This window comes from Eschrichtius robustus, chromosome 6 (genome assembly GCF_028021215.1).
Source record: "Eschrichtius robustus isolate mEscRob2 chromosome 6, mEscRob2.pri, whole genome shotgun sequence".
Classification (NCBI taxonomy): domain Eukaryota; kingdom Metazoa; phylum Chordata; class Mammalia; order Artiodactyla; family Eschrichtiidae; genus Eschrichtius; species Eschrichtius robustus.
The window spans coordinates 19,711,082-19,724,395 of NC_090829.1; the positions used below are offsets into that span (position 1 = coordinate 19,711,082).

The 13,314-nt window shown below is 45.8% G+C and overlaps 1 protein-coding gene and 1 pseudogene across 5 annotated transcripts in view; both read right to left on the bottom strand.

The window, feature by feature from the left end:
• Positions 1-793: 793 nt before the first annotated feature.
• Positions 794-933, bottom strand: LOC137766867 (small nucleolar RNA SNORA18; annotated as a pseudogene).
• An 8,305-nt stretch (positions 934-9,238) lies between these two features.
• The window catches only part of DZIP1L (DAZ interacting zinc finger protein 1 like), a 46,255-nt gene continuing 42,179 nt past the window's right edge, over positions 9,239-13,314 (bottom strand). For 3 of the 5 annotated variants that reach the window (XM_068545973.1, XM_068545972.1, XM_068545969.1), the window contains 3 exons: positions 12,933-13,105; positions 11,726-11,865; positions 9,239-10,139 (listed from right to left, as the gene is read on the bottom strand). In XM_068545973.1, coding sequence (XP_068402074.1) covers positions 9,978-10,139; positions 11,726-11,865; positions 12,933-13,105 — 475 coding nt within the window. In that variant the 3' untranslated portion in view covers positions 9,239-9,977. The remainder of the gene's footprint in view (positions 10,140-11,725; positions 11,866-12,932; positions 13,106-13,314) is intronic. The other 2 variants (XM_068545970.1, XM_068545971.1) reach the window with 2 other exon arrangements.

Sequence of the window (13,314 nt, forward strand, 5' to 3'; positions counted from 1 at the left end):
CAAAATGAGAGACAGTACAGCAACTGAGGAAGCAAAAAGGTCATAAGGACTTTTCCGTGTGGGATTGCCCTGTGTGTTGGATACTTCCAGGATGGGGAAACTTCCTGACAGTGAGTCTCCTTGAGAACACAGGTTGTGGAAACCCATCGGTATTTGTTGATTGCCTTTTTGGTGCAAGACTCTCTGCTAGGCCTTGGCAACACAAGGGTAAGCAGGAAAGCAGGACAAGTCCCTGCTCTATACCTATCTTCAAAGGTTCTTGATTTTTGTTTTTTTAATGATAGGAGAGTTGCCTGGCTGAATAAGACAATTTGCCAAGTCCTGCCCACCTGTCCTGAGTGCTGGTGCAGGCTGGAAGAGCCCTGGTTCTCTCTCTTCTTTTTTTTTTTTTTTTAAGTGTAAAGGGTTTTTTTTAATTATGTGTAACACAAAGTTATTCAAGTCAACAAATTTTTAAGGAATTTCACATGTTCTGATTCTTTCCACTGCCAATCACCTTACTTCCTCCAAACTCATAATCTTCAAGATAAAGTAGCCCTTTCAAAAAGAAGTTATCGTGTGAGTCAGCCCTGTAATCTTTGGGATCCAATTTCCTCAAGCGATTTACTTTAGGACCATGTTTAGGGTCAGGCGATGGATCTGCCTGGGTCTGAATTTGACACCCTCTAAAAATGTATTAGGTGCAAATCATATTCACTCCTAAGCCATCACACCCTAGAACAGTACAGATCATTGGGATATGCCAATACCTAAGATAAAAAGTTTGTTAGGTTTTTCATAGTTTACTTGGCAGCTCTGTCTTGTAGTTCTTTCCCACAGATCTAACAGGTAGTTCAATGAGTAAAGGAAACCACACAGTTAATCTATGAGGCGTTTCCAACGACCTGGTTCTCTCTTGTGGAAAGGTCCACATGTCATTGAAAAGTCCTCATGAGCCATCCACTCTGGCCCACAGTGCCACTGTGCGGTAGGCACCCGTGGGCTGATCCTGCGCAAAATAAAACAAGCAGTAGCAGCTTCTAAGCCAACATACCACTTCTGGTCAGGAATTCAAAGCACTTTCTCTGAATGACTATTGTGCTGAACCAAGGCAAAGAAAAGGCTCTAGAATCTTGGGGCTCAATGGACCCTTAGTGATCAGCTATTGGGCCCAAGTTCTCCTCTGTAAGATCTCTGACTGTGGTCAAATCATGGCATCAGTAAGCAGAGGGCAGCTCTCTACTCCTTCAGACCATCCATTTATTTGATCCATGATGCTGATGGGCTCTGTTGAGTATGGAACACATCTCCATTTCTACAAGAGCCTAACACTGATCAGCTATCAGCTATGAGCTCATTACCTCATCCCGGTTCAGGTCCTCCCATTCACCCCCCTCAGACCTTTATCCTGAGTCCTCTCTATCCCTTGGGAATATGTTTCTTTCCTTGCTTATGTTGGTTCTTCTCTCTTGTCTTGTCATCAGGTGTGTCTTCATATGCTATGAAGACACTCCTGGCACAATAACTGACTTAGAATTGGCCCAGTTCGGCTTATCAGATGGGGAGTGTCTGCTCTCTGTAGAAACAAGTGATACAAGGATCAGCGACATGTCCTCCTCCCTAAAGAACTTAGCAAATGTTAGTGCCTGGCAGCTCTGTCTTCTTCTGTCTATTATTCTAACATGGAACCTGCACCGTTACCTCCAGGGAGACAGGTATGTAAATGAGACAGGCATGAGAACAGACATAGAATAGGCCATGCAGGTATGAATGATTCTTTCCACATCCCTTCCTCTTAGAGGGGACTTGGAGGATCTCAGTAGCTCCCCTCAGAAACTGGCAGGGGACACACACAAGGAAGAGAAAAAAGTGCAGAATCACAGCTGAGGTTTTGTTGACTTTAGAGTTTGCTTTACTTCAATTCCCTATAAACTTAGAATTGATAACAGTGTGTAAATCAACTTATTATAATGTGTCATTTCACTTGAGATTTTCCAAAATTGAAAATGGTCTTATGTGTATCTCAGTTTCACAACACTATCAGATTCCAGCCATGAGATCAAAGTATCTTCTACTTCCTAAATTGTGGGTTCGGATTTTTAGGTGGTAAAAACCTTTTTCAGGTTGTAGCCATCAACCTATTATAAACTTCCAATCATTGTCATCCTTCCATGCATAAGTTAAGCTCATTATTGAAGTTATCTCAGAAGATACAACTCATTACATTTTCTTTTTTCCTATTGAATCATGTAATCATGTAATATATGGTCCACAGATACAAACTGTGGTTCCCGAGTGCCAGGCTAGGGACCAGAGCTGGTCCATAATCAGGTCTTCATTTGTCCACCTCGTTTTGAAGTGAATGAAGAAAATGAGGGGTGCGTGTCATTGTGAGGGGCCTATTCTTGGGAAGTTAGGTCTTCTAGTCTAAGATTAACTCAATCTTATTCATCTGGTATTAAAAATCTTTTATAAAATAAAGGTGCTAGTGTGTTAACTGTTGCATACTTTCTTTCTGTTATGTTCTTATCGGCAAAATAAAAGCTGTTAACCTCGAATCACCTGAAAAACATTTTGTTAACTGAGCCTACAGCACACTGCCACCCCACACTACCAGGGATTACGTTCCCACCCTACAAAGAACCAGCCTGATGGGAATCCAGAAAGAATTGTGAGATCCAGGAGGATTTGTGAGAAACGGGACGCTGTACTTAGAAGTATTCAAAAGACCCCCAATTAAGGACCAAGTTAGAGCTTTGACAAGACCCAACTTCAAATAAGAGTTGTAATTAGTGTTCATGAAGGTGCACGTGGGAGCCATCCATATTTATTTGTTCATTCATAGATGGGGATCCGGATGCCTTCATAAGAATCTGATATAATTTCAACTTTGAAAAATAACTAATAATAAAATTCTGAGAGATAAAAATAATTAGGGTATTTGCATCCTGCTGGATGATAAATTTTAATGATTAAGAACTGTGCAATTCCAGTGCCAGAACCGTCAGATTAATGGAATAAATAAAAAGTCCAGAAACAGATCCAAGCACATACAATAATTTACATTTGATAAAGGGGATATTTTTAAAAGTGAAGAAAGGATAAATTGTCAAATAATGATGGTGAGACCACTGGCTAACTGTTTGGAAAAAAATAAGTACCATCCCTAACTCACAGCTAACACCCTCCCCCCACAAAGTCTAGGTATATTAAGTATTCAAACTTTAAATTTTTTAATAGAAGTAAAAGAAAATATAGATGAAAATGTATGAATATTGGAATGAAAAAAGCCTTTCTAATGCTGACAACCACCAAAGGCAGACATTATAAAGGAAAACATCAGTTAGACATATAAAAACTTAAAAATCTCTCTGTGGGAAGGAACCTATAAACAAAATTAAAGACAAAAAATAGCAGTATGACAATGAATTAATATTTTCAATATATATAAAGTCTTATTTATATAATAATATATAATATATATAATTTTAATATATTTACATTTTATATATTAGCAATATGTATATATAAAAGCAATATGAAGCAAATTAAATAATAAAAATGCTATCTCTAAAAATCAAAAGTAAAACGAAGAAGCAAACCAAATTATACAGCCATTCAGTAGCATAACCACAGAGAGAAACTATTGGAAGTGATTTTAAAACATAGTAATTTGACTGGGCATCCCTAGTGGGATACAACCTCAGGACCCCAAAACTCCAAAATATAACAGTAATAAATTTTAAACTGTTTTTAATATTCATATTGTGGACAATAAAGTTGGTGTTGCTATTCTAAGACTGCGATTGTGCTGTTAAGAGCCAAGACTCTTGGAGTGGAAGAAAAGAGATACAAATAGATATTAGATCAATGAAATAAAGTAAAAATCCTGTAGTCCTGAATTTGAATGGGAAATATCAGTAGGAACTTATAATACATTTTCTTACTTGTATTTCCTGTCTTTGCTCACTGAAAGGGCTTAGAAGTAATGACAAGACCAGTGGTAATCAGGACCCCACCGCACCCAGATGGTGTCTGTAAATATCATCTTCCTCTAAAAGAAACCAGGATTTCCCCAGAGAAATTACTAATTTCAGGTCTGATGCAGGAAATGTATGCTATGAGCCTGGATCTTCTTTCATAACAGATAGCAAGGAAGCTATCAGACTGCTAAGGACATTCAAAGGGACCCAGGAACGAACAGGAAGAAGCACCCATTGGCCAAAGACGACGAGCTCAGCATCAATAAGGATAACAACCACATCAATTTCAACAGATCAAATATATTTAAATGTATGAGTTCATATGGTTCCCATGGAGTATAGAAGGAAACCATCTCATTATTTTGAAAGGAGAAAGAATCAAACCCTTAGCTTCCTTATCTATATAAACTGTATCTTAAGGCAACCAGACAGTTCTATTTGGGGAATTTCTCCTTACAGAAGCTTCCCAGCTAGTAAATGCCAAAGGAATGATAGACTATCATAATCTTGGAAATCCCTCATCAATAGATGGGTTTAGGTAATGGTCCTCAATATATCATCAATGCCATCATCAACACCATAAAAAGAGGGAACCAGATGTTATGTGCCTGTTGCTGGAAGTGCACAGTGCCACCTACGAAGTGTTTTGTCTAAAAAGAATTGAAAAATCAAAAAAGTTGAACCCGATCAAGTATTTAGATCTAACTACAATTTACAGATAGTTCAGGGGAAAGAGGAATGCATTAAACACCATCACAGTGATGTAGTCAGCAAAATCGAGACCAGGGGAATTCTCCAAGGCAAATAACCAAATTTCTTTAGCAACAAAAAAAAATAATAAGGATTGTGAGGGAGAAAAGGAGGGAGGGAGGGAAGGAAGGAAGGGGAAAGTGGAAATGAAATCTATGGATTAAAAGAGACATAAACATGTATAGGAAAAGAGAGGACATGTGAACACAACAGACACTGGATGACGTTCAGAAGATATTACTGAGTTTTGTTTTAGTGGTGGTGGTAAAGTGGTTATTTTGAAAAGGAAGTATACTTTAGAGATACATATGGAAATATTTGTAGATAGAATAATATGATTATTCAGGAGGAGGTTGACAAGAGGTTTGCAGGAAATTAGTCTTCACGTGTTGATAATTGTTAAAGCTGAGCCGTGAGGACATCAAGGCCATTATACATTCTCTCTATTTTTATATATGCTTGAAATTTTCCACAATAAAAAGATAAAGAGGGACTTTCCTGGTAGTCCAGTGGGTAAGACTCCACACTCTCAATGCAGGGGACCTGGGTTTGATCCCTGGTCGGGGAACTAGATCCCACATGCATGCCACAACTAAGAGTTCGCATGCCGCAACTAAGAAGACTGCATGCCACAACTAAAAAGGGCCCGTGTGCCGCAACAAAGACCCAGCGCAGCCAAAATAAACAAACAAACAAATAAATAAATAAATAAAAATTTTTTTTAAAGATAAAGAAAAAACAACAAGGAAAAGTTAATTACATCAACTGACCCAAGAAAAGCACTAAGAACATAATTGGGCAATTTATAAAAGAAGAAATAGAAATAATTGATAGGAAAATGAAAAAAGAAATCCTTTCTTAGAAGAAAACTAAAAAATGTAAATTTTTTAAAAGGTGAGGTTTCGTTTTTCATCTATCACATTGTCCAAACATTTAGAGGTGAATGATATCCCCTGGTGGCAAGGGAATGTGAAAAGGAGCCCCCCAAACACTAGACTCTATGGCTCAGGTTTTCTGGAGAGTGTTTATGTAATGAAAATCCCGCTAAATACATGGTGAGGGACTTCCCTGGTGGTGCAGTGGTTAAGAATCCACCTGCCAATGCAGGGGACACAGGTTCCATCCCTGGTCCGGGAAGACCCCACATGCTGTGGAGCAACTAAGCCCGTGTGCCACAACTACTGAGCCTGCGCTCTAGAGCCCACGAGCCACAACTACTGAGCCCATGCACCACCACTACTGAAGCCCTCGTGCCTAGAGCCCGTGCTCTGCAACAACAGAAGCCACCGCAATGAGAAGCCCGTGCTCCGCAACGAAGAGTAGCCCCCGCTCGCCACAACTAGAGAAAGCCCAAGAGCAGCAACGAAGACCCAACGCAGCCAAAAATTAATTAATTAATTAATGTAAAACAAAAAACTTAAAAAGATTAAAAGAGGAGAAGAGAAATAGAAAAGAAAAAATATATATGAAAAAGGAATACATGGTGAGGAGCCAGGTCAGATCCCAGTCATACCGTTTACTGGAGACAGGATTCAAAGCAAGTTTAACTGCTCTGTGTCTCACCTCCTAGTCCTAAAATGACTGTAATAGTAGCACCTCCTCAAAGAGTTACTGTCAGGTTCAATCAGTGAATTATTTTTTTTTTTTTTTTTTTTGTGGCCGCACCACACGGCATGCAGGATCTTAGTTCCCCGACCGGGGATGGAACCTGTGCCCCCTACAGTGGAAGCTCAGAGTCTCAACCACTGGACTGCCAGGCAAGTCCTCAGTCAGTGAATATTCGTAAGAAACTTGGACCAGTGTCTGGCATATAGTGCTGGCTTTCATTACGATGTTGGTCCAGCAACCTCACTTCTAAGTCCTTATCCTAAGGAAATCTTTATTAAGCTCACAAAGATGTATATACACATTTGTTTATCATTCCATGATTTATCAAAGGCCCAAAGTAGAAATGCCTGGCTAAATAAATTTTTGTAATCTTTACCTTGTGATACTATGTGGCCATTAAATATAATTATGTTGATACATGCGTATTGATGTAAGGACATTTATAATCTATTTTCAAGAAGGAAAATCAAGTTAGAGAAGAATAAATATAGTTGAACTCTAGGAAGGAGACATATGTATGTTTTTAATCAGTGCATGCATACCTAGTAGTTGACTCTGGATTTGGGGGTTATTCAAATTTATTTTTCTTTTTGATTATCTGTGTTCTCTAATTTTTCTACATCAATCTTACTGCTTGGATAATTTTCAAATAATTTACTATGTTACATATTGTGATGGTTAATTTTATGTCAGGGTCAACTTGACTAGGCTAATGGATGCCCAGTTAGCTGGGAAAACTTTATTTTTGGGTGTGTCTCTCAGGGTGCTTCCGGAAGAGATTAGCATTTGAATCAGTAGACTGAGCAAAGAAAATCCACACTCACCAGCCTGGCTGGGCATCATCCAATCCACTGAGAGCCCAAATAGAATGAAAAGGCAGAGGAAGGATAAAGGACGATTTAGCTCTCTCTTCTTGAGCTGGGACGTCCATCTCCTCCTGCCCTTGAGACTTGCAACTCCTGGTTCTCAGGCCTTCACACTCCAGGACTGAGAAGCTTTCCTGGTTCTCCAGCCTGCAGACACCAGATCATGGGACTTCTCGGCCTCTATAACTGCATGAACCAATTCCTATAATAAATTTCCTCTTCATATATCTATATCTATATCTGAACCTATATCTATATCCTATTGCATCTGTTTCTCTGGAGAACCCTGACTAATACACATATGTTCCAAAGTTCTTATAAATCTTGCCTCCCCAAAATTTTAATGTATTTGAAAGTAGGGAGGGGTAAACAGCATAGAAATGCAAAACTAATACGTGAGTCTCCAGAGTAGATAAACACATTTGGGGACATAGAACTTAATAATGCGCATTCAGGAACAGAGTCATTCTTTACAGGTGATTATCACTAGCATGTGTAAGCACACGCAAAACACATGGGCACTCACATCTATTTCACTTGGGTCCCCCCTGAAAGTGGAGCCTGAGGCAAGGACTTGGGTACAGGTTTTATTTATTTCAGAGGTGCTCCCAAGCAGCAGAAGCAAGAGGGTGAGAAAAATGAAACCAGAGGGAGAAAGGCCAATAAAGGGTGTGTTAATAAATTGTAACTGTCGCAGGAGACTGGGATTCACTCCCCCTGGGGACTTTGAGAAACTGCAGAATTAACCTCAGAACTGTCCCACCAAAGCATGGGAAGGCTGGAGCAATTACTCACCAACTCCCACTCCAGCTTGGGTGTGGGCTGCCCTGGTAGACAGCTCTCCAGCATTTGCAGGCTGTACCTGCAAGTAGCCTGTGCAACCTCCCACCAGAGACAACCCTGAGGCCGAAAAGCAGAGGTCCCAGAGCGCATTGTGATGTGGGGAACCGGCATCGGTAGTGCACTCAGAGCTACGGGAAACCAGCATGTGGCAAGGGACCCCCCAAGCACCTTTTTACACCTTCCTTGCCCAAAGCCTGTGAATAAGAAAGCATAACTTTGTCGGCAGAACCCTGAGAGAGGGATGAACTGCCCCCACCACTCCCCACTCACTGTCCCTTCCCCTCCTCACATGCCACTGAGATCCTGGTTGTACACCTTCTCAGCTGTTCAAAGGTATGAGATCCACAAAGGGAACTTACTCCCCAGGAGCTAAGGGGTGGGCTGGCCCGAGTCCCACGCAAGGCTCTTCATAAGCTGGGCTCTGGCCTCACTGAACAGCCTTGTACCATGATACCCCCAAGCCTCCTTTGCCCCAGATCCCCTTTGCCCTCTGCAGTGCCTTTCCTCCTCACTTCCCCTGGTTCCTCCTGCTAGAACTTCAGGGCTTAGCCCAGGTATCAGGACCACCCAGAGGTCAAAAGAAGCCTGGATGGAGGGCTGGGGAGAGGGACAGACCCGAGGTAGTGGGGAGGGATAGGTGAGGCAAGATTGGCCGCGAGCTGAGTTGATAACGGTTGAAGTTGGGTGTTGGGAACGTGGGTTCATCACGCTATTCCCTCTACTCGTGAGGCCTGGAGGTGCACGGCTGGCTTTCCCTTTAGGGAAAACAATGGCTGTTCAACTAGGTCTCACGCTCCTGGGCACTCCAGCCAATGGCCAAGCAGGCTGGGGGTATGAGGTCCTGGCCATTCCTGCCCAGTGGGGACTCCCTGGTGGGCAGTGCCTGCTCTGGAGCTCCCACAGGTTGGTGGAGATGTCAGCCGCAAGGCGGTCTGGGGCTCCCCCTGCCCACTCCTGCTTCCCGCTCTCCCTTCTCCCACAGGGGTCAGACCTGCATTGCACGTGAGCGCTTTCCCTGCCCGATCCGGCTTCCTCCGCCGGTGTGACTCCCCAGCAAACCGACTGCAATCCTATCTCCATCTTGGCAACTGCACCCCAAAGGCCCTAAATTGACACAGTTGGGGTACACATGGCTCCAGCCCCCACCCAGCCCCTGCTAAAGCGCCAAAAAAAGGAAGAAATACCAGAGAGTGAGAAACATTGTGCTGTATTTAAAGGTTTACAAATAATAAATTAATGCTTTTCAAATTAAAAAAAATACAGTAGTTATATACATAACTTAATTTTAGAAATATCAAAAATTTAATTTGTGGTCCTTTGGGGATATGAGGCCCTCCTTCCCTCCCACCCACGAGCAGGCCCTGCCAGACATCAGCTCTGGGAAGCTCTCCAAGGTCACCCCAGGCTGCACTGGGGGCTCTGTCTGCGCTCCCATAGCATCCTAATCTCTGTCAACAGATTATGACCCTGTCCTTTTCACCCCCCATCTCTGCCTCTACCCCAACTCAGCAGTGAGAGGCTGGAGACCTCAGTAAATGGCTTTGGGTCAGTCAGTGGATGACTGACTCAGGCATAAGTCCCCAAAAGGACCCCATAAAAGACCCATCTCTACAGTGTTCCTGCAGGTTTACAAAACGCTCCGGACTAGAGACCAGGTGTTTCCTTTCAGTCTGGAGTGAACGTGGAGGTGGAGGAAGGGTGCTGCTCTGAGGTCCTGTTACAACCCCTTCTCAAGCCCTGGGACCCAGGGGCACTGCCAGGGCCCCTCACAGCGGGCGGGAGAGGTCATATCCATCTTCTGCTCTGCTTCTCTCCAGGGGAGAAGACCTCTCGGTTACTGGTGAAGACAAGAGGCCCGGCAGCCCCATCTGTTGGGATGGACCGTGAGCCAGCCCCACCCAGCTGGGCGACAAGGCTGGTCCTCTGGCCGCCAGGCTCTGGGGTGGGATCACCAGCCAGGGACCCGGGGCTGACCAGGGCTCCAAGAGCTGGCACCAATCTTCTCTGGGAGCTTCGAGCGAGGCAAGGGCTTTGGTTTCTCTCTCTGGTTCAAGTCCTGGGGGAGATCTTCCAAGGAAGAGATCTCCAAGTCACTCTCATCTTCAGAAAGCTGCAGGGAGGGGAGGGGGAGAAGAAAATGCATCTGACAAGGGAGGATGGACGTGCAGGACAGACATGGGGACAAAATGCAGATTTGGAAGAAAGCAGGAGGGGGATGCTTCTCCTCCTGCCTTCTCATTTCCCTGAGAACCTGCTTCAGAGACCTGGGGTCACAGCAATGCAAACACCCCTGAAATTCCACTGGCCACACCAAGGCAAGCTCCTTGGAGAGGCCTGTAGCAGACCAGGTCGCTCTTGTTGTAATTTAAACTTTGTCCAGAATTTTTAACTGCCCACAGTGATGGATCTGGAAGCCTAGAGCCTCAACTTCTCCAAATTCCTGAGCTGATGCACCAGGGGCTAACACATCCACCCCACCTGCCACAGACTTCTTGTCTAGGGGCTGGGAAACACTCTGACCATAGGAGAATGAGGGGAACTCGAAGTGCCAGGAATCTTTCGGCCTGGAAAGGGTCTGGGCTGGGGCCAACTGAGGAGCCCAGAGTGGGCCAAGGTCCCAGGCTGTCCTGGAACCAGAGCCACGGTCACCGCCCCCCCCACCCCCGCAGAGCTCTCAGTGCCCAGGCCATTTGCCTGGAACGTAAGGCCAACCAATCAGAAACCACCAGGGCCCGGGCGACGAGCAGCACCTCAACCTGCTTAGGGCTGTCGGTGTTCTTTCACAACATGGGAAAAGGGATGAATACTTTTAAAATCATTTAGACTCATTACTCGCAAACACACGTGGGCTGCATAATAAACCAAAACATATTATGTAGTACAAGGTAGGTATTTGGGGTTGGGGGAGTATGCTAGGGAGAACCAAAAAGTGATGGCCCACTCTTTCTGAATTTTAGGGCAATAGCACCCCAGGATGCACCTTTTTGATTGAGAAAGGAGTGTAAAGTAACAAGAGCTCGAAATGTTTCTGCCTAAGACAGCAACAGGAGTATGGAAGTTGTTCCCTGATGGGGGGGGCGGGCAGCGAGGAGGACGGCCTGACGGGAATGGTCTGGGAGGCTGAGCATCTGAGTTCTAGATCTGCTGGCAGCTGGAGCCTGAGAGAGGCAAGGCCGTCAAGACATTCTTAGTGATGAGGAATGGCCTTGAATATTTAGTCTAAATATCCCCATTGTGTGTTGTGGCCTACTCGGATGTGCTGTGTGTTGCTACTCCAACACCCCACCCTGTGAAGCTATCTGCTCTGCACACAGCCTTGCGCTGGGGTCCTCCGGGCACGACGGAAGGGGGAGGGGTTGGCTGTGGGATGAGGCGGAGCCGGAAGACAGCAGCTACTGCAGGAAGCCAGACACAGAGCTGGGTCCGGGCTCTATCAGAGGCAGGAAGTGGGAGCGTGAGTGGCCCGGAGACACAACTCACTGAGCGGTTGATCGTATAATGAAACAACAAGCATTGGAAAGTGGCCAGCCCTCTACCCGTGCAAGGGCAGAGGGGGCAGTGAGGTCACCCGCAGGGTCGCACTAGGGCCCAGGCTGACGCTCGCTGGACCCTCCCTCAGCCCCCACCCCAGGCCCCCAAACTCAGAGCTGGCTCTGTAGGGAATTGCAGGGCAGCCTCCAAGGTCCTACAGCCTACCTGGGGCTTCCCTCCTGGCACAGCAGCCCTCTGTGGCCCGGCATTGGGCTTAGAGAACAGACTGACCTCTCCAGCAGGCTTCTTGGCCGAAGCCTCCAGCTGCTTCTCATGATTTCTGACCATCGACCGCACCAGTGTTCCTGGAAGGCAACCAGGGGGAAAAGCCCAGAGTCTGAATGCATCATCCTTATGGGTCACATCCAGGCTCTGGTGTGGATAAAGGGAGCATGGAAAAGGGTCAGGAGGAAGAAGGAAGGGCAAAAACAGTAAAAGAGGGGCAAAGAGAGAGAGGCCCAGGCCGGTGTGTGCTTGGAACATCCTGTAAGTGTACTGTGCACTTAAGGACACGGCCGGGTACCCAGGCTTAGGAAGCTGCCCTTCCCTCTCAACGGGAGGCCGGGAGGAATCCCTGCTCAGTTGGTACCTGAACTGCAAGACTAACGTGCAGTTCCTCCTCCAACACCTTCACAGAGAAACGAAGAAATATCATCAATATAAATTCGCACAGGGGGGCTGCGGGCCAGACTCGCTTTCTGTGAACTCCATTCAAGAAGGGGGCTAAGCAGTGACTACGTTATCAATGGACTCTGGTGACGTGGGAGAGCAAGGTGGATGTCCAGACCTCAGGACTGGCCAAGAAGCAGGGAGCTGGCCACGGACTTCCAGGATTCAAACATCTGGGGCCTGAACAGAGGTCCGGAGCTACGACAGCCCTCAGCTCATTGATTCATTCAAAAACTGTTTGTTAAGGGCCTAATGTGTACCTCGTCCCTCATTACCCATCTTGTCCGGAAACCTCATTTTACAACAAAGGAACCGAAACCCTTCACACAAGCACACGCAGGGAGCAAGTGACAGAGGCTGAAGCGTGTCCGAGGACTCCAGACTCCTGGTTCCTAGATGTTTACACCCTATCATCTCGCCTGGCAGGTCGTCGGTACTTCTCCAGAGATCTGGTTCTGGTGGTCGATAGACTGGCAGGCTTGGAACACACTGTAGACAAGATGAAGTACCGCAGAATCCACGGACACTGTGGACGTGGCAGATAGAGCTGGGCTTACACCCCAGCGCTTCCACTTACTGACTTTGGAAAGACAAAAGTTCCATATTCTTTCATCTTTGGCTAGAAAATGCAACTGCAGCCAGAAGCTACAAGCCTCTTAACATTTTATAAGAAAACCTTCCTCTCCTGAGGAAGCCAGCCCACCTGAGCCCTTGCCAGGCGTCCGGGCGCTCCCCTCCGAGGTCTCGGTGTCAGACCAGCCCCAGTCATCCTGCGGCCGGGGCCCCAGCCTCAAAGGAACTCTCGGGGGCTGGAGGGACGCATGAGAGCCGGCATCTGCCTCCGAGTCCTCTTCAGAACTGAACGGGGGCGTACTGCTGAGGAAGAGAAGAAACGGGCGGTGTGTGGGCCGGAAGAAAGACGTTCAACGCCACACTTCACCACTTGCAAGCTTGTCTGGTTTGCCCAGAGCCAGCCCTGCTCCCTGCCTGGGCCCAGACGCCAGCCAGGAGTCATCTGGAGAGTGGCAGACCACACCAGCTCCGTCAGCAGATGAAGACCCAGCCCCTCCAGCGTGGCCACCGAG